Source organism: Patiria miniata, unplaced genomic scaffold (assembly GCF_015706575.1).
Source record: "Patiria miniata isolate m_02_andy unplaced genomic scaffold, ASM1570657v1 HiC_scaffold_29, whole genome shotgun sequence".
Taxonomy (NCBI): domain Eukaryota; kingdom Metazoa; phylum Echinodermata; class Asteroidea; order Valvatida; family Asterinidae; genus Patiria; species Patiria miniata.
This window is the reverse complement of record NW_024037068.1, coordinates 19,529,232-19,554,532: the sequence shown is the minus strand read 5'-3', so window position 1 is coordinate 19,554,532 and position 25,301 is coordinate 19,529,232. Positions and strand designations below refer to the sequence as shown.

The following is a 25,301-nucleotide window of genomic DNA, read 5'->3' as shown; positions in this document are numbered from 1 at the left end:
TTGCTGCTGTCCTGTACTCATCACTACTTCTGGCACCCTCACTTCCCCAGTACACAGATGCCGTCCTGGCATTTCCCCCAGCTGCTCCTGTAGATTACATCTCACTTCCCCCATTGAGAGTGGAGTGGTGAAGATGCTTGGAGTTTGCCGGAAAACGTATTGTCTGCTAGTGGCCTGAGGCGGAGTCCCTCCAAATCCTGCCAGCCCATCCAGCGACCCCAGTGGTCCCCCATGCAGTGTTTCTGGATATTTAGGCCAACTCACACTATCAGGCGTGGTCACTGCCTGGTACCACTCTGTCGGACCTCGGTGAGTGGGTCTTGGTCCCCATGTTACTGGTGTGGACACGTACCTGGGCCTGTGCGAAGACTCGGATGTGCCAACAGTTGATGACGCCACCTCCCCAACTTTCTCCTTCCTCAGGAAAAGTTCCTGTGCGGCTATCACTCTCTGTCGGACACCTCCAGTCTCTTTATCAGCTGCCCCAGGCTTTATCTCCTCCCCCTCCACTCCGACATCTGTCCCTTCCGTTGATCTTGTCAGTGGAGGCCTTGTGGTGCTAGTTGTACATACTGGCGTTAACACAGGAGGCGATGGTGTAACTACCGGCTGCAGTCTGATTAATATACTTTAAAGCTTCCTATTAGAAGCATTATCGGACTTTCTTCTGGGACCCATCATTGACACATGATGCATTATATTTCTACAGGTGACATTGGAGGCTATCTCGGTTTGTTATGCGGCATGAGTCTCACGACCGTGGTAGAGTTGGCTCACTTTATCATGGTGGCGCTCTTTAAGATCATGACGAGTTAAACAGCACCTGTTGGCGGCATTTAACATTACTTAGTATTACAATTTCAGGTAATTAAGCATCTGGTTTGCTAAATAGCTTTGATTGAAATAATCAATGTTGGAGATGGAATATTTATGGGTTGTGCATGCAGCCGTGCTTTAGGGCAGTTATGTCCATGTTTATCTTGTTTAAAACTACATGATAAGTTATCTGCAACAGCAATGTCTTTCGTGTTCGCTGCCCAAATCAATGTTTGTCATGGTTTTCAAACTACGAAGAAGCCTAGACCATCCCAACAAAACTCACCCAACCCAATGAACCTATCCCATCCCAACCCAAACCAAGATAATTCAAAGCAAACCCACACCAAGACTAAATACTCAAGACTAATACAAAATCAAATAAATGCACAATTTTCGGTTATTGTTGTCGTGGTGTATTTTGTGGCCCATTTATTAAAAACAGTTTTACAATCAAATTGTTTGAATCAAATCTACTGAATACAGTTTTAACAGTTTGTACGCAAGACTTTATTTTTTTAATAACTTATGGTTGAGTGATAAGATACACAGTTTCAAATTTTGAATTTAGTAGAATCTCGATAAATGTGTTAGGGAATGTAAACATATGCTAGCTATGTACACGCCAGTTGTTATTTGTGACAAACACTTTTTTAAATGGATTACTATGACATACATTTGAAAACAATTCCTCATAGTTGGTTTCGTATAAATACATGATTGTCAGTAGTGCATACAATTATTTATCCTAATTACATGAAATTTAAACGCACTATTATATTGCTAATAACACCTCTCTGAGCAAAAATCATTGTATTCACATTACTTTTTTTCATATTTGTTGCAAGCGTTATGTATGGCTCAGATCGATTTGGATGTACATGTAAAAGAGTTTCAACACAACTTTTCGTATGTTTTCAACTGCGGTAGATTCCGTTTTGCCAGCACATCCAACGATATCTTTATTCCTTTAACACATGCATTTTCTTTGTATTCGAAAACATCTCAAAAACGAGTCACATGCATACAAATAATTCGAAATGAACGATCATTGAACCAATTCAAAGTCAACATTTTTGTCACTTGCACACAATTGATATAAGTTCAAGTCAATTTTTTTTTGTCCATTTCTACTGCAAAAAACGATGCTCCAACAATTTGGAATCTTGTAACGTACTACAAACAAACGCTCAAAGAATTATATTTTCAGATTTTCTTTGATGAAACTACACAGCTCTCCACACCAGAAGATTCAGTCTTTATAATTTCACAAAACAACCGAATTGACTATGTTATAAGAAAATGACATTTTCGTTTTCTGATATTGTTTCTAATTAGCTCTCTGTGACGTAACTATACAGCAACTCTTGTATGCATATTCTGTTGCGCCTATAGTATTCATTTTCGGATGAGCCACACAACAATGAACATTCACCGGATAATATGTTCCTGTCGTGACATGGGCATCATATTCAGACCGTAACTTGAATGTGGGAGGGTTCTCGTTTAAGGTAAGATTAAACATCCATACATCTTTAGCTTCAAGTAACCGTTGGCGACGATGCGTGTCTTCAAACTTTTAATTATGTGGTTGGGGTCTGAATTGAACAATTCAGAAGGAAAAATGATAACGTGTCATGTTTAAAATGTGTCATCATTAAAGTTGAAGAAAAGAGCAAATTTATACGAGAGACAATATTAGGATATCATTGTCAGTCCTTTGTTTTGTTTTGTTTATATTAATGTATTTCATTGTATACTTAGGCCTCTTTTAGGTCTAATACAATCGGGCATAAACCGACCCAAAGTTGGGCATGTGAGGGCGGTTTTATGCTGGATGACATCGTTGGCATCACACCTTGTGATATATCTTTACTGAGTACAGGTCAGCCACTGCCAGCTGCTGCCCGTCTTCTGTGAATGTGATTCCACAGGGGTTGTACAAACCCTGGGCCACGCAGCTGACAAACTGACCTGCACAGTTATAGTGGTGTATGTGACCGGTGTTGACGTACCCTGTGTCCATTGCAAGGTAGATACCCGAGCTGTTGCTGCATACACCCTGGCAGTTTTTCACCGGTTTACCGTCGATGGTTGGCTGGATTCTGGTAACAGTCACAGCGTTGCCATTAGAAACCTCCACTATCTCCACTAGTCCCTGCTTCGAGTCACTGATCACAATCCAACCATTGCTCAGTACAGCCAAGAAGTCAGGTTTTATCTTCACTGGCATGGTGTGTAGGATCTCACCATTTCTGGGATTGTGCACAGTCAACACCTTCCTCTCCTTATCGCCCGCTATGATGTTACCGTTGGGCATGACAGCCATGCTCGCGAGCCGCACGGCTGTCTTGCCAACCTCATCATCTGGTACTGTGCGGAAATCAAACTTGTGCGTGGTGTCCCTATCGTAAACCATCATCTTGCCGGGGTTTGCACACACCCACTGATTCGATACAGCAACAACGTCATCTGGAAACAAAATAATTTTGAATAAAATGATCAGGTGACTGAAAGTATTTCGAGTTATTACTCTTGTCAGGTAAAACAGAAATGATTGAATTAACGACTATACATAAATCAGACTTTTTGAGAGTCAAGTTTTTCTGATCCACTTCAGCTCTTTTCATGTTAAATTCATTTGGGAAAAAAATTAAAATGCATATGCAACGTGCACGAATGAGTTTGTATAATAAATGTGGGGATTTTAATCAAAAACGTTTTCTTTCGACATAGACTGGCCATCATAAACTGTGGATGTCACATAGCGTTAGGAATTATGATGGTCAAGAATTCTAGTATTATTCTCATTAGCATCGTATTGGAAAGTTTTTATTTGGGTGTAGAACAATAAATCTGTATCTGGACACCTACTGACAACAGGTGGCGCTCTTTACTCAGGATATTTGAACAGTAAAAAACATTTCGAAGAGTGGGTTAGCTGCTGTTCATCCTTTCAAGAAAAATTGTATTTCTCTTACCCCGAGTTTTGTAGGATATGACAACATGGGCAATGAGGACGAGGACATGATATTTGAACTCGAAGGGCAAGGTGTGTGTGGGTGGGTGGGTGGGGGGGGGGGGGGGGGCTAATAAAAGAGGTAGAAAGACCAATGTTCGGTAGGAGGGAACTTGATGAACTACAATGCCTCCTCCGAACAGTGATTTTTACGATTTTACGGTGCGGCTGGCATAAGACTAGAAGTACGTAATCGGCCGGATTGCGACAAATCTGACAACTTGACTATTGCGTTCTCGCACCGTTATTCATGTGTGACCCTGGGTGTTAAGAGTAAAAAAGTAGGGAGAGGACTCGGCGACTCGGTTTCTGTTTTGTGCTGGTTTATTCTGGAAAACGGAAAAAAAGGAAAGCAAATAATGACACGGTCTTTCCTCGTCTCCGGTCAGCATTGCAATGACACTAACTCCCGTTGACTACGGCAATTGTGATTGGCCGTTGGTGTTTTAAATAATAATAATTTAATAAGAAAACAGTACTTTGGGAGAAACTACAAAATTATGGGGGGAAACCGTTTTTAGGATGGTGACATATGCAGGCAGCGCAATATATGCAGTGAATTTTTTGCGATGATATCCAATTGCGCAAAGGAGGGCTCATTCATTCCGTTACATCGGGAGTTCTTCTCAATACGTCGGGGACATGTTTGCCGATCTGGCGACGTTTTACCGACCAATACACTCAGCTTGGTCAATTGTTTTTATAAAGAAAATGTATCATTGTGATATACTTGATTTATATGAGTCGTGTATGCCATATAATGAAGTTTGTTATGTTACACAACACAAAGTACAAACCGTCAAAGTGATAAGAATGATCTTTCGTGGCGGCCCTAGAAAACACTCTGGAAGCTGAACCAATCCGAGTCATGGGCGTCTCCAGCACATTTTTTTCCTCCCAAATCCCCAAATCCTTATTATTGCAGGATTTTCCCAAAATAATCATTTTTGGATGATGGGCAGGGATATTTGCCCCCCCCCCCCCCCGCGACGCCCATGATCAGAGTGCTCGCATAAAATTCGCTAGCGTTTATCTGGAAACCAGACTACACACATTGAAGCAATATTTTGGTGCGTGTGGCCAGTAACCGGTTACCGTACGTAAAACACTTACCGACTTGTCACCAAGTCTAGAAAGAATCTAGACAACTGATTTTTATATTGATTTTGATGGAAGCACAATTATTGTTTCCCTTTCTGTGTGTCTCTGAAATTCAAATTTCACAGCGATTTTTTCAAGAAAATGAACACGGGGGTAGGGGGACACCGGTAAAGTTTTAGTCGCTGTCCACAATTAAAAGAGGAAAAATATTACGGTCATTAGTCCTATATATTTTTATTGGACGTTGAAATGGGGTTATGTATAAAATGTGTGTGTGTATGTATTAACAACGTACTTGCGTTTATCGGAAGGTATTTCTTAGTAGGCCCCTGGCTGTTGCAGATTACCACTCGCTTGTTCTTCCAGTCAGCCACAGCAATCTCGTCAGGGTCAGCAGCAGCAGCAATGCCACTGGCTGATTCAAACTCCCCTTCACCACTCCCCTGCTTTCCAAAGCACTGAAGCTGCTCCCATGTGTCTTCCACCATCACCTTGCCCAGATCGATGTCAAGGTTCTTGCTCTTAACGAACACGGGATGCAACTTCAACCCTGCCATCGTGGGAGTTGGTTGACCTCTGAGCTTGTCCATGTCTGTGCTGATCACGGGATGGAGGGAAAGGAAGTGGGAATCTGATGCATTTTTCGTTACTTCTTGGCTGGTCTGTAGGCAATGTTTCTTTCTATGTAGTAGGGAGCTTAGTGTCTTCTTGTGCTCGTCCAGTCGCTTGTGTTGTTCCTTTTCCTGCGTAGTGATCTCATCGAGGAGTTGTTTCTCTTCAGCTTTGACCTTTGCTATTACATCAGCAGCTCTGCCTTGCACCCTCTTTCGAGCCGTTACCGTGTTGTCGTTCAAAAGTTTCTTAGATGAAGCCACACCCTGTAGGGATACTTCAAGGCCCTTAATGTCTTCTTCAAAAGCAGAAAAGCCTTTCCTCAGTGACTGTCTGAATCCTTTTGAAGCTTTTGCGATGTCGATTATGTCGTGATCGGGTTTAGAATGATCTAAGACAGTGCATACTTGGCAGATCAGCTCGTCGCATGTCTTGCAATAGAATTGTGTGACACCCTCCTTGTGTTTGTGACATTTGGACTGGTCCGGTTTTTTAGTCACGTTCACCTTCCCCTGGCGAATGTCATTCAACGTCTCTACTGCATGGTTTGCCGACACCGGGAACCGTAAATGTGTCCTGCGGCAGGTGGTACAGATATTCATTCCGCAGTCGAGACAGTGATGCAAAGCCTCGTTTTCCTCGTCGCATGTCTCACAGAGAAGCTTCGAGTCTCTTGAGCATGCTACCTTCTCCTGTAATTCAAATTCCTCAATCATACCAACTAAATGAAAGTTGGTCTTGAGGCCCTGGATGCCAGACTGTGGAAGTACCGTCTCCTGACAACACACAGGGCAAGGGATTTGTGGTGCTCCTCGGTGTGTGCCATCACGGTATTTTACAAGACACTCCTCACAAAAGCTATGGAGGCAGTTCAGTACTTTCGGCTGCTTGTATTTATCTGTGCAGATGCTGCACTCAAGATGAGCGCCAATCTTTTCAAACGCAGAGCCAACCGATGCCGCGATAAAAATTGGTATATAATTACAGCTTAGTGCAGTCGCATTGCGTAAACGAAAGACTAAATTAACGGCGATATCACCTAAAGATAAAACAAATTTTTAAAGGGATCGTTTGTCAGTAATGAGTTATTTTGACGAGGACATGTTCTTCAATGTTTATATGACCTCGTACATCTCTTGGTTTTGTTCTACCATAATTTTGTTTTAGGTTTCTGTTTGTTTTGTGAGAAATGAGCCTTGATAAGCAAGCAAATAAAAAGGCTTTGTATTATGAAATGTGTGGGATATTTCCAATATATCTTCGACGGGACTTAATTTCATTTTGTTTAACAACGCTCTTAAACAGCTGTGCACGAAAGAGAAGGTTTGTATTTTTCCCAATTATGATAATTTCGTTTCTAAAATGTGTTTTTTAAAACAAATTTCGTCTTGAATAAACAATGTATATTATTGTTACATTTAAATGCAGTTTCGTGCGAGAAACTAATTGTATTTTTTAGAAATATGTTTACAGATAAATCAGCGCACTAATTATGCTGCCTACGATGTACAGATAATCTGATCTCAAGTACTTTGTTTAACTCACTGGCGTGTGAGTGTACTTGAATGTGTATTTTGGACCTAGGTTTGATACGTCTTTTGAACACCAATTCTTTCTTGCTATTTTGAACTTATGTTTTTGGATGACTGGGATTTTTTTTGGCGACTGGATGAGGATGATTTATTTTAATTGATAACACTTCACCCTGATATCTTAAGCATTTCAGAAGTCTTGAATTAGAAAATATCATACCAGTAGATCTTACTGTTGTTCATTCATTTTTTTAAAACCAGAATTGGCACGTGGGTTGTTATTGTATTATTGCAACATTTTGTTTGTGTTATGCCAAAGATCCTCATGACTCACTTTCAGATGAGCCCACTGCTAACAAACAGTGTACCTCCAATGCATGATCCAGGTGTGCTTTTTGGGGTACAGAGGCAAGCGACCCTTGTGCCCATTATTGTTCCATACTCTGTAGCCATTTATCAGTGGGCGTTATCTGTATTCGGGCAGCTTGCTGGATTTACTTTGAATATTTCTGGCGCAAATATCTGTTAAACAGGAGGTCATTAATGAACTTCTACCTGGATTCAGTGATATTTGGGGGGATTGAGAAATTTATTTCAGAAAAAATTTCTTTGTCACGAAAGAATCTTCAAAGGTTCCCGAAGCTCCATGATGTTTGATCCTTGTTACTGAGAGGCACTTGTTGGAAAAACAACCGTGTTGTCGTCTCCAAAGGTTTTATATTATTTTAATGTATTCAAGAAGTTATAATGCTAGCACCAAGAAAGAAGTTTTGAGAAAGTTTGTGGCTTTTCCTTTGGATTTCAACAGGATGAGAAAAATATACAGAATGACCGAGGTGAAGTGTCACAACGGTCATTTTGCTGTCAAGTATGACGAAATAGTTAATAATTCAATCTGGGATTAAGCAGTACTTACCTTATAATGAGTCTGGTCCGATCCAGTAAAGAAACATCTACACAGAATAAAAGCGGGGATGATAATGGCGAGGGACAAGAGCCTGAAAAAGAAAATAAAAGCTGCAAAGCTCAGTATAGGGGTTTCTTCGTACTTCGAAGGCACTTCGTTTTGATTTCATTTCGCAAAATCGTATTAAGCAACAGGATGAGAAAAATATACAGAATGACCGAGGTGAAGTGTCACAACGGTCATTTTGCTGTCAAGTATGACGAAATATACATTCACGACACCCCAGACTTCCTACGCAAGCTTGAAGGAATCAAGGACCAGATTCCCAGCACGGCCATCATTGGGACTTTCGACGTCTCATCTCTGTACACCAACATCCCACATGAGGAGGGTGTTCGTGCTTGCTCCTTGGCTCTGGCCAAGGCAGGACACACGACTCCTCCCATCAGTGATGTTGGCACCCTCATGAGACTTATACTAACGAAGAACAATTTTTCCTTCCTTGGTGAACACTATCTACAGGTACACGGCACTGCAATGGGCACTCGCATGGCCCCATCCATGGCTTGCCTCTTCATGGGTGACCTCGAAGAACGCATTCTTGCCTCGGCCCCATGTCGCCCTTGGATTTGGTGGAGATATATTGATGATGTTTTTTTCATCTGGACCAGCGATGAGGACAGTCTCTTGACCTTCACTAACCACATCAATTCCTTCCACAGAACCATCAAATTCACATCAGAGTTCTCGGCTCACCAAACCCACTTTCTGGATGTCACCGTCCGCAAGCAAGGCAACTCACTAACCACTGACCTGTATTCCAAACCCACAGACACCCACCAGTACCTCCACTCCTCCAGCTGTCACCCCAGGCACTGCAAAACTGGCATAGCGTTTAGCCAGGCACTCAGACTCAGAAGAATTTGTTCTAATGATTCCGATTTCTCCCGCCATACACAGATACTGAGGAACAACTTGGTGGCCAGGGGTCACAGCTCTCGCCAAGTTCATCGTGCCATTGCCAGAGCTAAAGCTATCCCCAGAAACCTAGCTCTCACGGGAAAGGCCCCTGATGCCAGGGCTAAACCCATGATTCCCTTGGTTACCACGTTTCACCCCAATCTCCCTCCCCTTCGCAAAATCACTAATGACAATCATCATATCCTCCATACTTCAGATCGCCTTGCCCGCGCCATCCCCAACGGCCCCACATTGGCTTACAGGCGTCCTCGAAATCTACGGGACTTGATTGTTCGAGCTGAAGTCCCATCCTTGGATGCATCCCCTCCCACCCAGCATGGCACTTTCAAGTGCAGTTCCAGATGTGTTGTCTGCCAGATTCATATCCAGGAGTCTGACTCCTTTTCTGGCCACTCTTCTGTCACTACCCACAGAACCATTGGTAACATCACTTGTAACACCCCTAATGTCATATATCTCATTTCTTGCAGGGTCTGTGGAGTGCAGTATGTAGGTGAGACTAAGAATACGCTCAAGAAGCGTTTCTATGCCCACCGGTCAACGGTCAACACCAAGAAACTAGACACCCCTGTTGGTCATCACTTCAACCTGCCTAACCACTCCATTTCTGATATGATTTTGCAGGGCATTGAATCTCTTGGCCATCGCAAGGACTCAGTCCGCCTCAGCAGAGAGAAAGTGTGGATGAATCGTCTTCGAACTATTCAACCACATGGTCTCAACATCCAACTTGGAAATGATTAATCTTTTTCTTCCTCCATTGTCTTCTGTTACAGATAATCCACCTGGTCTTCATTGTTTGTGTTTACCCATCTTCCCCCATCTTTCATCCCTTTCCACCTCCATACTGTTCCCCCCCCCCCGGCATAATCCCCCTTCACTCCCACACTCTTTTGTCCGTTCCCACTCCCTGTGACCTTTGATCCTTCCCCTTTCTGGTCCCTCCCCTGTTCATACCAGACCCCTTGTGGTTTGCCATCTCCCTTTGTTTCTTTGTTCTCTCATGCACCCTCCCCTGCATCTTTCCACACCTTTCCCACCTAATCCTCCTTTTGTGTTTCTTCTTTCATCCCTGCATGTTTGTGTGCACCCCCATGTTAATGTATGTAACTCTGTCATTTCTGTTTTAGCCTCTGAAGAAGAACTTGCTAAGTTCGCAACGTCAGGCCACATTAATTTTTAGATTTATATATTTCAGGTCCACCCAGTCAGTAAGCAGTTTGCAGCAGTCTTACTTTTTTCATTTTTCATGAAATATTTAATAATTCAATCTGGGATTAAGCAGTACTTACCTTATAATGAGTCTGGTCCGATCCAGTAAAGAAACATCTACACAGAATAAAAGCGGGGATGATAATGGCGAGGGACAAGAGCCTGAAAAAGAAAATAAAAGCTGCAAAGCTCAGTATAGGGGTTTCTTCGTACTTCGAAGGCACTTCGTTTTGATTTCATTTCGCAAAATCGTATTAAGCAATACGTAGTTTAATGTCATGATTAAAATTTCGGATAGGCCGCTTCTTATTTGAGCAACTGGTATGATGATACACGTTGATAATTCTTTATCAACTTGATTTTTGTTTCGTCACAGTGTCCTCGACTTGCTGTACACCTCCGTATGACAGAGAATGGTAATTTTTTACAGCTTTTTTTTAATGTGTTCATTACAGAGCTATTATTCAGATTAAGGTTTCAAAAGAAAAACAGAAACTTCTGGCAACATTTTATGACTTGTATTTTATGAACTGTATATGTTTATTTAATTAATAAGCTTACTGCTGTTTACACGACAAATCACGCGCACCAATCAGGCTGATACAATGTACAGATAACGAGTAATGTGTATTTGGGACCTGGGAGTAAAATGGCGGTTAAACGTTGATCCTGTTTTGCTGTTTTGTCTTCCATATTGAACTAAAGTTGTTGGCCAGGGACTGTATGAGAATAATTATTTCTTTTTAATTCCTTACACTTAAGAAGACCTAACCGTTCATGTGTTATAGTGCGTTATTTTTTTGTTTACCCTATCCGGACCAGAATGAACAAGGTGTTTCCATATACAACTTATGTTAATAGCTCAAGAACGCTTCGGTCGATCGGTATGAAATTTCTAGGGTCAGTTTGGTGGAAAAAAATTCGTATAATGTCCATGGTTACTATGTCAAATAATTGAAAAAACAGTTGTAATATTAATTTTACGGTATTTTATATGAATAAATGTGGGACGTGGGTCAAAGCCATGTCTTCTCCGCCCGAACCAATCACCCAAACAATTAAGAATAGATCAAATGGTCACGTGAGCAACTACAATGCATGCTGGCACAAGTATTGGGGTACTTTTTTTGACATTTCTTGTTTGTTGTCTCTAGGCATTTCGAGGCTATTGCGGAAAAAAATGAGGGGGAAGGGCAAATTCCACGACTGCCCCTTTAGGGTTATAGTCAGACTTAGTCCCAAGATAAGGTGATTGTGCCCCTAAAAGTGGGTATATAACGCCTTCTGGTGGTGAATTTCAAAAAAAAAATGTTTAGTTGGATGGGTACTGACCAAAAGAATGATTGAATCACATTTGTTTCATTTGAATTACAAATGTATTGTACAAATCCTGATTAAACGAATCAGAATCAAGTCGTTTGATATGTATGCTTATGTTATGAGATGTTACATAAAGCAGAAAGCTAGATCTACGCAACATGTTTGGGGTCTTACTTTTAGATTACTGAAAAGATTTCAGGCAATTCTGCTTAAACAGACACGACTAACTACTGTTCACTATTTAGTTAGTATTTATTTTGTCATTCTTAATGTGCTCCAAAGATTTTATCTTGATGAGTTTAAGTTTGAGTCTTTGTCTCTATTTACTGTTAGCTACTGATCAGAAGTATTTTCCTCGGTTTCGTTTTTGATTTTATTTTTTTTTCATCATTTTTACCTGCATATTATTGAAAACTGCTTTAATTTATCTAGTTTGCTTTCCATCTCCATTGTTTGTTTGTCCTTCAGTTGTCTGTGTTTATAATCATGTTAATCTCGGGCTCCATACCCAAAAGCTTAGCTTTTGTATTGATTCCGCATCTCTATAAATGGTTTTTATTATCTGCTTATTACCTTGCACTCATGTAAATTAAGAGATGAAATAAAATCTGTAAGGTTTTGATTTCTTTCATCTGCTTAACATGAGAATTTTCCAATAGTTCAAATGGTTCGATACAGAGCAAGACAAAAACAAAGACATGACTTGTTAAAGTTTCACTTCAAATTATCTATTCAACTTGATGTTAAGCGGCTCCTACCTTATAAGTCTGGTCCGATCCAGTGAAGAAACGTCCACACGGAAGATAAGCAGGGACGCTAATGGTCAGGGAAAGGAGCCTGGAAAAAGAACAACAAAAGAAATACAACCTCAAAGCACAGTTTAAGGTTTCGTGTAAGTTTTCCATTACTTTGATTCTTGTATCATTCAAAATTCCCGTATCTAGAGCGGATCAGAATGCTACAATAACGAATTACACTGATGGACCAAAATGAACTCTATTGGTGTAATTTTTAAATCTGATTAGCAATGGAGCCCAACAGCATTATGGAACAAAACTACAGTACTTTCCATGCAATTTAAACCGAAACAACTGTCAAAATATCTCAGAAAACCTATACTCTAACATTTCATTGCTTAACTTTTAAGGATTTGTTTTTTGTTTGTTTGCAACTTAATGTTTGTCAAGAAATATTTGTTTTTCAAGAAATATTTTGCACAAGAAAACATTATCATTTAACACTGTTATTGGATACAGGGAATATGACTTAAATGGCTGCAGCATGATACAGGTCTATAGGCGCTAGTCAGAAGCCGGAAAACGGTGAGTACCATTTAGCAAGGCACCACCTATAAAGTCGCGATGCCCGGGAAATAGCAAACGGGAATCACTCAGAGAGGATACGACTACAGGGAAAATGACTTTTTAGTTTCCCTAATTGGTTCTTCAAATAAGCCTACATAAATTGGTTTAAAACCACTTTTTCAAGATCCGTTTCCTATTCAAAAATGCCCTTTACATGCAAATTTAAATTTGTGCAAGAAACAAACTTTATATGGAAGTATGTCACAGATTAAAGCTGCGTTTCCCGTGTTATTTTGAAGTTTCATTCCCAAAAAACGGATTCCTTCTCTTAATTATTACATTTGTAGCAATACAAATATTATCCACTTTTGAATGAGACATAGTTGAATTTACAACGGGAGCCAGTCTGCCTGCAAAGCAGACATTTAAAAAGAAAAGAAAACCCCAGAGATGGTTGTTAACTTTAAAACATCCAATCTGTCCTCCCCCCATGAAACTTCTTGCAATGGCTCGGGAACACTTAAGTTGATCGGCGTGACATTTGGTGAATTTTCTTAACTGTTGGCGGGAGGTCAATAGAGAAAATGTGTAGGGTGTCCATAGTTGTCATGGCAACTGATTAAAAATCACTAGTTATTGAAACAACTGATATGTTCTTTTATTAAAGAAAAACTATAGAAATATACGTGGGGGTCAAAACTATTGTTTTTTTTCTGCCGAGACCTATCACGTATAAGCACTAACGACTAGATTTATTGGTCACGTGACCAAGTAAAATGAATGCTACTACACTTTTTGGGGGTTGTATGCTGTCTTTATGCAAATCGTTGTTAGTCGAGAGAGTTAAGTAAGAAGAAGCGCAAGAAGTAAATCTCTTCTGATGCAATCAGGTAAAGCGATTCTCCACCTACGCCCCACTAAACACCATACAGATCACGCCACAGTGACTCATAGCACAGTCTGTGGTTCGTAGATAGCGTCATCTCGTTGAAGTGTTTACCACACTGCACAACGATAATCATGTATAAATAAATAGCGTGGGCTCTACTTGAGTCGTGAAACAGTTTTGAAAGTTTAATCAACTTTGATACTTAACACACATCCAGGTTTTGGTTCCTGGATGGCAAGCAAACAGTCAATCAACTGTAATTATTCTTATTTATTTCTTAATTTTTTTTTGGGGGGGAGGGGGGGGGGGTCTGGGGCTGGGGGACAAAGTGCCGATGGAGAATTGTTGCAGCACTTTCCACAACTCGTCATTTACTGCTGGATATCTAAATACCGATGAATATCCGATATATCCTTGAACCAAGTTGCCTCCCACTAGAAATTGATTAGTCCTAAAATTAACTATGGTCAAGGGGTTTAACAGAAGTGGGGCCCCTCCGAAACCGTAACTGCTGGATAGAAATACCGATAAATATCCGATATATCTTTGAACCAAGTTGCCTCCCACTGAAAATTGGTTAGTCCTCTAATTGACTATGGTCAAAGGGGTTTAACAGAAGTGGGGCCCCTCCGAAACCGTAACTGCTGGATAAAAATACCGATAAATATCCAAAATATCTTTTGAACCAAGTTGCTTCCCACTGGAAATCGGTTAGTCCTATAATTGACTATGGTCAAGGGGTTTAACAGAGATGGGGCCCCTCCGAAACCGTAACATCCAGCGCCTCCACTCTCGCCCCAAATGAGAACCCTGGCTATGCAGCTGCCAAGATGACTCAATATTTAAAGTATTTTCTCTATAATTTATGCTCTTTACCTACAACTTGTAACCTTGTAACGTAGGTACTGTACTTGTGTTTGGTAGATTTGTCTTGTTTCTGTATGTTTAGGGATGAGCCCAAACTTCCCTTTTGCTTCATTATTATCCCTACATGTTGATATTTAGCCGATCAATAAATTACATATGTAACTAATTATAATCTAATGCACACTATTATTAATATTATTATTTATTGTTTTAACTGTTTCCAACACGAGATAAACGTTTAATTGTTAAATGTGAAAATGTTATATAGCGCAAGCAGTCCTGAGGGAGCTTGCGCAGCGCACTCTGTTTCTGGAGTCGTTCGCGTCCCAGAGAACAGTTGATCACAGACCACATTTTGAAGAAGGTCGCTTGACCTTTTCCCCCCCTTTATTAGTCATGTAGTATGTGGAGTAAAGTGTCAGTTGCTAAAGAAAAACATGTTTTTGACTTAAAAAAACACCTTTCATTGGAGATACAAGTGCAAGGACAAAGGTATTTAGGTCTTCTAATGACAAGGGGGGGGGGGGCTGCTCATCGTTCCGTTATCCTTATTTTCATATAATGGAAATGATTTTCATATTGACATGAATATTGGTTTCTGTAATATATCCGTGCATGGGTTTTCCCCGACCCCGCCTTCCAGCCAATCGGGGCGCCTTTACAGCAGAAATTTGGCCAAAGCTGTTGATTAGTGTTTAGGTGGTATTCAAATTTCTTCATAACACAGGGAAGACACTACGTTAGGCGCCCGCTGAATTGTCGTTTAACTCGGAGGTCTAGACGCAGTGTTGTTTGCATAATCTACAACTATCATAGACGCTTGCCGTGCAAGCGTGTATTTCATGACAAAGTAGATGCACATACAGGCGCTGGACAAACTTCACATGCTGTGCAGTGAACTCCGGCCGAGAGTCAGGTATCAACTTTTCCTTTTAAAATGTGTTATTGTAGTTTTACGTGGTAAGCGGTTAGCACGCGGCGGGAAGCAGACCACCAGTCTGTCCTGTAACCACGGAAGTACATAATGTACATGTCGGTATACACGTACGTGTGGTCGGTTTGTGTGCGGTAGCGGATTACTGAGCTGTACTGTCACCCGTGTCACACGGCCAAGGTCCCTGCCAGATCCATCCAGGTTAAGGTACCTTCAGGCTGCGATACATGGGAGCCATGCGGGTTGGCGCTGACAGGCCTCCCTATGGGACTTACTGCACAAAAGCGAAAGAGTTTGTCCAGATCCATCCAGGTTAAGGTACCTTCAGGCTGCGATACATGGGAGCCATGCGGGTTGGCGCTGACAGGCCTCCCTATGGGACTTACTGCACAAAAGCGAAAGAAGGGGCATCCGCTGCTACTTCTGGGATTGTCTCCAAAAGTTTCGGGTCTATCGACTTGCCGATTTGCATGCGGGTTGGCCCGTTCATCCGCTTCAAAATGGTACCGAGTTTGTCCAGATCCATCCAGGTTAAGGTACCTTCAGGCTGCGATACATGGGAGCTATGCGGGTTGGCGCTGACAGGCCTCCCTATGGGACTTACTGCACAAAAGCGAAAGAAGGGGCATCCGCTGCTACTTCTGGGATTTTCTCCAAAAGATTCAGGTCTATCGACTTGCCGATTTGCATGCGGGTTGGCGCTGACAGGCCTCCCTATGGGACTTACTGCACAAAAGCGAAAGAAGGGGCATCCGCTGCTACTTCTGGGACGGTGCGTCGATGGGGACTAGTGCATAGTAGTCCGAATGGTGATTCGATACTTTCCTCTGAATCTCATCTTTGGTTGTACCAGATGCACAAGCTAATGCTTTACTATTCAATACGATATGATATTGATTTACAACAAAAATGGACTGAAATAAAAGAGCATATTAAGGCTTACCTTTGAAGTATTGTAAATGTTGAGTCACAAGGTTTTTTTGGAACTACAAATGGCGATTACCCTTGATTCAGGCAAATTACAACAACTCCTGACATCCATACGTGAAAACTTGCAAAGAACTTCAAAGCTTTACCTCCAAGAAATGGAGAGTATTAAACGTGACGTTGGTAGCTGAAAATCTCCAGCTATTCAGAAGAACGAACGAAAAAAGTTGATCGTCTGATATGAAGGTCCCAACCGGCAGACTACAATACTAACCGCACCCTCTGACGTTATTATGATGCAAAATGACGTTTATTTCTTTCTGTGAAAAACCAAGTTCAATGTTCACGATAGTCTCAGTTCAAAACGTTGTCATTGTATTTATGATGCACAGCCTTATACAAATACAAAATACAACGTCTCGAAAAAAGATTTTGGTCACGAGTCAGTAGAAAACAGCACAATGCTGTACAAAATCATATCACGCCAAAAGGGGCTGAGAGTTATAACGAAACACACTAGTAGGCCTACGCATGTATTATGCAGTACGTGTGTAACTAGCAATGGTTCCTAAATCTTGCTTGTTGCAGAGAACGCAAGTAGAAGCATTACTTGCATGGAGAGGTTGTTAACGCACTCGCCTTAATAAAACAAACAAAATCATACAAGCAAACAAGCAAACAAGCAAACAGACAAAAGACTGATTTTTTTTCTGTAATGACGGGAAAACAAAGCCACCCCCAAAATAATCGCTTTTAAGTTTTCATTTTAAACCAATACACGTAATGCTGACTTGGAAATTAGTGATTTGTTGAACTAGAGGTAAAATAAATGCTAGTCAAATTCAGCTGTTTTCCACTCGACTTTGGGAAGAGTTTATAGAAGTGTATTATCTCCGTTCATTTATTCCGGTACTCCTATGTGAGCAACATAAAATAAATGATTTCATAACCTCAAAATAAATGACTATAATGGTACCAAGTTACTACGTGGTATGGAATAAGTGCCACCTGATATCAAAACAAATTAAAATCGTAGATATTTGTCACGATCCCTCTAGATTGGATGAAAGGCTTGTTTCATTGGTAAGAGGAGTCATGAAATTTAGCACCCCCATATACACACACAAAGAACTCATGAGGTTAATAAATATTTAATTATCATAAACTGTCTACACCATGTAGGAAAAAAAAGAGCGCATATTTCAGGTAGACAATGGCTCGACAAAAAATGTTTAAAAATGGTTATAATAAACAGTACTCTGATATAAACAATGCTGCAGTGGTGTATAAACACTTCCTTCTAAAACACAAGTCTGTGATCAGAGGCCACCGTGTGCATAGCGATGCTCAACAAAAGAGTGCCAAATTTAGAACCTAGAGGTGGCTCAGAGGTCATGGATAGATCGTACACAGTGGCACGTATCCATGGAGCTAACATGTGTGGTTGTATTCGAGTTGTTAGGGATGCATTCAACGCGCTATTTTCGAGTTTTCACCTCGAAAAATCGATATTTGTTTTTCGTTTGCTTTACTTTCCTGGCATTGAAAAAAGTCACACACTTCTGAACGATAATAGATCATTATCATGTTGCAGCCATTTCATTTTTTCCCATTCAAATCAATATAACCAAAGCGAGGCTGGAAGGAGAACAAGTCTGGTTCCTTTTTGCAGAAAAAACATTATGGAGACAATCCTCCTCTTCGGGTGTGAAACTTGGACCCTCACTGAATCATGGCCAAGTCTCTTGATGGCTGCTACACCCGGATGCTCTGGATGGCCTTCAATGTCGACTGGACGCAGAGAGTAACCAACAAGCAACTCTATGGTGACCTCCCTAAGTTGAACAACAAGATAGCAGGAAGACGGATGCGACTGCTGGCAGGGCACTGCCTGTGACACCCAGAGCTGCCTGCTAGCACAGTCATCATCGCGGAACCAACCCACGGGAGGATGAACCGTGGGCGCCCGTACAAATCTATGGTGAAGACCCTGATGGAGAACAGTGGCGCCGCGACTGCAGATGATCTTGGGACACTGATGATAGGAACAGGACGTGTGGCGTGCCCGTCATCTTGCCCGACACAAGTGGTGCAAGCTGCAAGCGACCAATGATGATGATGATGGACTGCCATCATGGTTTGATGAGTCAGGCCCAGTGAACCTGCTTATCTCATTGTGTATTTAACGGGTTGATGTCTTGATTTTTATGCAATTTGTAAAATCTTCAATGCGGAAACCATTGTGCAGGCTATTGTACAATAATCGAATTGCCCATGACGGATTATATGAACAATGGTTAGCACAATGCTTTCACCATTGAAGGGGGCCTTTGGGATAGAATTGATAGCGTGCCCGGATTGGTCTATGTCACAGAATCTTATGAATCAACGAACTTTACTGTGATATATGCAATTTGCTCACACATCATACGCAGTCGGTAGAGAAACAAGTAAATAATAAATGACAAAATGAAAGTAACAGTCTTTTCGTGCCTTGTTTTTAAAATTTTAAATTGACTTTACAACAAAAGAACGTCTTGGGAGAAAGTGTCGGTAAATAATTTTACATTAAGGAGACATTTGTTGTCGGGTTAATGTTATGTCTCTCTCAGAACGAATTGTAAGGCAAGTTGCATCATAAACAATTGCTCTGGTAGAAATAATCTTGTGCACTAGATTATTGGAATGGCTCCCTAAAGTGTCCCTTTGGTTGTTATAATTGCGCTTTTTGGCTCGTTTATCACATTTTAATAATAATGTTTATAGAGTACGCATTACGACCTTCATCAATGGTTTTAAAAAATGTATTTACGCACTTCGATTTACATCAATGTTTTTGCAGTGAAGTAATGTGTTTTGCATAGCAATCTAAAATCTCAAATATTTGTAACGAATATAAACTGCACAATTTCCGCAAAATATGAGTTTGATGTTAGCAATAGCAATATACCAGAAAAAATATTCACTTGCAACCGGGAATGCAGTCGAGTTTATATTAAGTCAGTCACATATTCAGTCACATAGTTCAACATTCAGTCACAAGTTCATCACAAGTCCATTCACAAGTCCGACTACAAGTGATGAAGGTGCATTGAACAATAACAAATGAATGCCAATGTCACAGCTCATTTGACTAGCGTGTGATTTTAATTGGAGAACTAGTGACTACTTGCATGGACTAGTGATGGACTCAACTACATTATTCCCGCAGACAACACAATAATTAATAACCGCAAAAGCGTCGAAATAAAGATGTTTTGATTATTTACAAATAAAGTTATAAAAGTTTGTATGTATGATTTACTTTTTTCCCCCTGATAACTAATGGCTGAGCGATCACATAAACATCTTTGCAGAATTCATTTGGGTAATGTGGAAATAGGCTGGCTATGTACACGTGATTAGGTGGTCACAAAGTAGATTACTGTAAAATATACGCATTTTAATTGTGCATAAAAGTCCCTATCGTATTTTACATGAAACTTGAATACACTATTATATTGCTATTAATTCCCTTCTGGGCAATTCCTTTTTCATAGTTCAACATAAGCAGTATTATTTATATTTAGCTTTTAGAAAGTTGACGATGGATCGTGAGACATCATCACTTTTTTGTCCACTAACTATTCTGATTTTGACAATAAATCACTTTATTCACATGAGTTTTTACAAGCGTTATGCATGGCTACCGTCGATGTGGATGTACATGTACAAGAGTTTGAATATAATTTTTCATATGCTTGTAACTCCGGTAGATGCTATTTTGCCACCACGTCCAACGATCCTTATTATTCTACAAACTCGTCCAAAACGACTGACGTGCATAAAAATAATTTCCAGCGAACGGTACAGTAAACGTTTGAAATAATTTCAGGTCGAAAGTTACATGTCAATTTCAACTGCAAAAAGGTTGTTCCAACAATTTGCAGACGGGTCATGGAATGTTGAAGTCAACTACACATTATCGCTCAAAGCAGTTTATTAACATATTCTGGTTCTTTGCATTCTGTGATAACACAACCCAGCTCGGCACTCGTTGACCTCCGAGAGAAATAAGTTTGTAAGCAAAATTATTTTTTTTCAAAATAGTATTCACACCGAAGTTAAGTCAACCGCTGGCCACGCGATCTTGCAAAACTGACAGAAAATTCCCATTTTCTCTATAATTAGCTCACTGTAATTTGACTATACTACGACTCTTGTATGCATATTCTGTCGCGTCTATAATATCATTCATTTTTCTGTTTGCGATTACCATAGTGACAGATGAGCCACAATCAATGAACATTCACCGAGTAATATGTTCCTGTCGTGACATTGGCATCACATTCAGACCGCAGCTTTAATGTGGGAGGGTTTTTACATAAGGTAGGGTTAAACATTCATACATCTTTAGCTTCAAGTAACCGTTAGCTAAGATGCTAAAACTGTTAATGTGTGTTTGGGGTTCTGAATCGAGTAATTCAGAAACAAAATAACGATTGGTGTTTAACTTCGTTAGTGTTAAATCTGAAAAAAAAATGAACAGATACATACAGGAGACAATATTTTGGACATCATTCAACCTGCACGTTGTCAGTCCTTAGTTATTATTATTCTTTTTATATATTTTTTATGTATTTAGTTTTATGCCGAGGCCTCTATGAGGCCTCATAAAAGCGGGCATAAACATACCCAAATGTGGGCATTAGAAGGCACTTGTATGCTAAATGACATCGTTGGCATCACACTTTGTGATACATCTTTACTGAGTACAGGTCAGCCACTGCCATCTGCTGCCCGTCCGCTGTGATTGTAATACCATAGGGGTCGTAAAGACCCTGGGCCACACAGCTGATAAACTGACCAGCACGACCATGGTGGTGAATGTGACCGGTGTTGACTTTGCCTGTAATCGCTGCAAAGTAGATACCCGAGCTGTTGCTGCATACACCCCTGCATGATTTCACCGGTTTACCGCCGATGGTTGGTTTTATTGTGGCGACTGTAACAGGGTTGCCACCAGACACATCCACTATCTCCACTTGTCCCTGCTCCCAGTCACTGACCACAATCCATCCATTGCTCATTACAGCCAAGAAGTCAGGTCGTATCTTCAATGGCATGGTATGTAGGATAGCACCATTTCTGAGATTGAGCTCAATCAACGCCTTCATCTTCTTATCACCGACCATGATGTTACCATTGGGCTTGACAGCTACGCTCACAAGAAGCACGTCTGTCTTGCCAACCTCATCATCTGGCACAGTGTGGAAATCACATTTGTGCGTTGTGTCCCTATGGTAAACCATTATCTTCTCGGGATGAGCACACACCCACTGATGCGATAAAGCAACGACATCATCTGGAGGAAAAACCAAAATAATTTGGAATAAACTGATCAGATAACTGAATGTATTTTGACGAATTGCTCTTGTCAAACAAAAATCACTCAAAATTATTACCTAGAATATCTGGCTGTTTGAGGGGCATGTGATTGTGATCCAACACAGACCTTCTCAAGTTCAAATCACCTTGAACAGTTTTGTTTTAAAACGCATATGCAACGTCCACGCATTAGTTTGTATAATAGTTTTGATTAAAAACCTTTTTATTCGCCAAAGAAAGGCCATCATAAACTGCGGATGTAACACGGTATTAGGAATTATGAGTTTCAAGTATTCAAGCCTTTTTTTGGTTAGCTAGCATCGTATTGATATTTTCGTTTGGGTGTAAAAAAGGGATACGTATTAGGACACCTTCTGGCACCTGGTGGCACTCTTTACTTCGAATGTTTTTAACATTAAACACATTTCAAAGACTAATGAAGTAAAATTGTAGTTCACTTATTCCCCTGTTTTTTTGTTGGTTGCTTTTGCAGGACACTATAAAATTAGTATACATACATTATTTTTAATAGCTTGGTAGGATGGTATATAGCAACTACAATGCCACTTTAGAAACAACTTTAACAACTTAGAAAACACACTTTACGCCGGAAAGAATTGCGAATCATGAAACAGGTTTTTATAATGTCTATGATTAATGCATTGTGGATGAGGCCAATTAAGAGCACCGTTTGTTGTTTGTGTATAATATGTCTTTGAAATTTAAATTTCACAGCAATTTATTTCAGAAAAAGAAGTACGGAGTAGAGGACGCGGATAAATACTTTTGGTAGCTGTAAAAAATGGAATGAGAAAAAAATATAAAAGCCAATAGGCCTACATCTTTCATTGCAGGTTTAAATGGGAAAAGACATTAAATGTATGCGCACAAATAGCTTACTTGCAACTGTCAGAATGGTGTTCTTGGCTTGTCCCTGGTTGTTGTAGATTACCACTCGCTTGTTCTTGCCGTCAGTCACTGCGATCTCGCCAGGTTCAGCAGCAGCAGCAATGCCTCTGGCTCCTTTAAACTCCCCTTCACCACTCCCCCGCTTGCCGAATTCATGATGCAGTTGCCACTTGTCCCCTTCGTGCTCCACCTCGCCCAGATCGATTACACCAGCTGTCTGACTCTTCTTGAACCTCAGGTACCAAAGTTTGTGGGGATACTGTGGAGGATGCTGACTGCTCAGCTTTGTCAAATCTTTACTGATCACGGGATATAGTGAAATAAGGTTGCAGTCTGATGCATTACTCGTTACGTCCTTACCGGTGCTATGGGAATGCCTCTTTCTATGCAGCATGCCACTCAGTGTCTTCTCGTGCTTACCAGTCCCCTAATTTGTTCTTCTTTGGAGGTAGTGATTTCATCAAGAAGTCTTTTCTCTTCAGATTTGACCTCCGCTATGACCTCAGCAGCTCTGCCCTGCACCCCCTTTCGAGCCTTCGCAATGTTGCTCTTGGCTATCTTCTTAGCTTCAATAGTGTCCTGCAGAGACAACTCAAGGCTTTGTATGTCTACCCAAAGCAAAAAAGTCATTCTTCAGTGACTTTCTGTATTCTCTTGAAGCCGTTCCGGTGTCCGTGATGTCATGTGTGGCGGTGGGATGATCTACAACTGTGCAGACTTGGCAGATCAGTTCGTTGCATGTCTTGCAATATAATTTCACGCTCTCCTTGTGTTTGTGACATTTGTACTGATCCGGTTGTTTAGTCACATTCACCTTCCCCTGACGAATGTCATCCAAAGTTGCTACTGCATGGTTTGCCGACACCGGGAATCGTAAGTGTGTCTTGCGGCAGGTGGTACAGATATTCATTCCGCAGTCGAGACAGTGATGCAAAGCCTCGTTATCCTCGTCGCATGTCTCACAGAGAAACTTCGAGTCTCCTGAGCATGCTACCTTCTCCTGTAATTCAAATTCTTCAATCAGACCAACCAAACGGAAGTTGGTCTTGAGGCCCTGGATGCCAGACTGGGGAAGAACCGTCTCCTTTGGGTTCTTGTATTTTTCTGTGCAGATGCTGCACTCAAGATGAATGCCGATCTTCTCAAATGCAGAGCCTACAGATGCCGCAGTAGCCATGCCTGTGCCAAATAATATATGATATATTTCGACGTCAAGCTTAAGGGTCGTAAAATAAATCAAATTATGATCTTTGTCTTGTGCGGTGAAAAATTGGTATCTATTTTTGAGTGCAGTCAATAAAATGGCGCTCAAAACGAAAGGGACCAATCCTACTCCGTACACGAAAGATTAAATTAATGGCGATTGTTAATTACTGAGTTTTCTTTGGTTAACTGCTCAGGGGCCCGACATTTCTTGGTTAACAGTCATTGTTGTTGACAGTGTCCCAATCTTAATTGTGAGCGAGGTGACTGTCAAATCAATTACATGTTTTCAGTGCAATTTTTGGAGTATAATTTGCTTAAATATTTAATATTCAAAGGAGTAATTTGTTGTTATTACTTCGTTTTTACTCGGTATGTTAGTGTGGAACCAAAATGTTACAAAATATTGGTCAACAGTGCCATTTTACTTGAGGTTAGTGGTTTCATTGTGTCTGATTTTAACGATTTAATTATGAAATGCTTCTTTGTTTAGAATCTTAGAAGATTTAAACAACTAACTCGCAGATGTTTGGCCATTGACATTTGTTTTAAAGGGAGTTCAAGTTTTATTTTAAAAGTGCCGAGAGACTCTTCCTTTGAATTAACAGTGTTTACCTTTGTATAGTTTCTTGTACGGTCTAGTAGAGACAACTTAAGACGGGCGGCGACAAGCTGACACGCTACTGGCCAGGGAAACGAGCTCAAGGTAAAAAAACCAAATAGAAATGCATTCTTTTATACACTTGTATTATATAATTCGATATAACTTTTAAAAATATTATTTCGTTTAACAGCGTCATAAAAGTGTTGTGCACGGAAGAGATGGTTTGTATTTTTTTCTAGGTTCTTTCTTTCAAATTTCATGTTTCAAGAATTCCGTCTTTTTTGGCTAAGCAAACACCATACAAACGACTTTTTCAAGAAATAACTTTTAAGAATTACGTTTCCATTATTGTGTTATTTTTCATGACATTTTTCGTCTTGATTAAACAATGCCTAGTAATATTATGTTCAAATTCAGTTACGTGCGAGAAAGTTAGTGTATTTTTGGGGATATATTTACAGATAAATCACGCGCACTAATTATGCTGATAAATAGTACAGATAATCTAATATCAAGTGTTTTGTTTGTTGCTGTGTTATATTCACCCACTGGCGAGTAGGCGTACTTGGATGTGTATTTTGGACCTGCTTGTTTAAGCTGTTTAACACTGATTCGTCTTTGCTATTTCTCTATGTCATATTAAACTTATGTTGTAGCCAAGGCGACTGGATGAAGATGATTTTTTGTAATTTTTTTAATAAATTTTACAGCACTTCACCGTGTAATGAGAAGCTTGAGTAGTCTTGAATTAGAAAATCCGAAACCAATTGATCTTTAGATCTTTTCTTTATATAGAG

At 40.5% G+C, this 25,301-nt stretch overlaps 1 protein-coding gene across 1 annotated transcript; it reads right to left on the bottom strand.

The window, feature by feature from the left end:
* Positions 1 to 2,643: 2,643 nt before the first annotated feature.
* LOC119735245 lies at positions 2,644 to 23,874 on the bottom strand. The gene is made up of 7 exons (XM_038208950.1): positions 23,512 to 23,874; positions 23,118 to 23,276; positions 22,689 to 22,956; positions 21,170 to 21,765; positions 18,148 to 18,456; positions 5,232 to 6,480; positions 2,644 to 3,288 (listed from the first exon to the last, which is right to left on the bottom strand). The coding sequence occupies exons 1-7, from the start codon at positions 23,872 to 23,874 to the stop codon at positions 2,669 to 2,671; spliced, it is 3,564 nt and encodes a 1,187-aa protein (XP_038064878.1). The 3' UTR covers positions 2,644 to 2,668.
* Between the last annotated feature and the right edge of the window lie 1,427 nt (positions 23,875 to 25,301).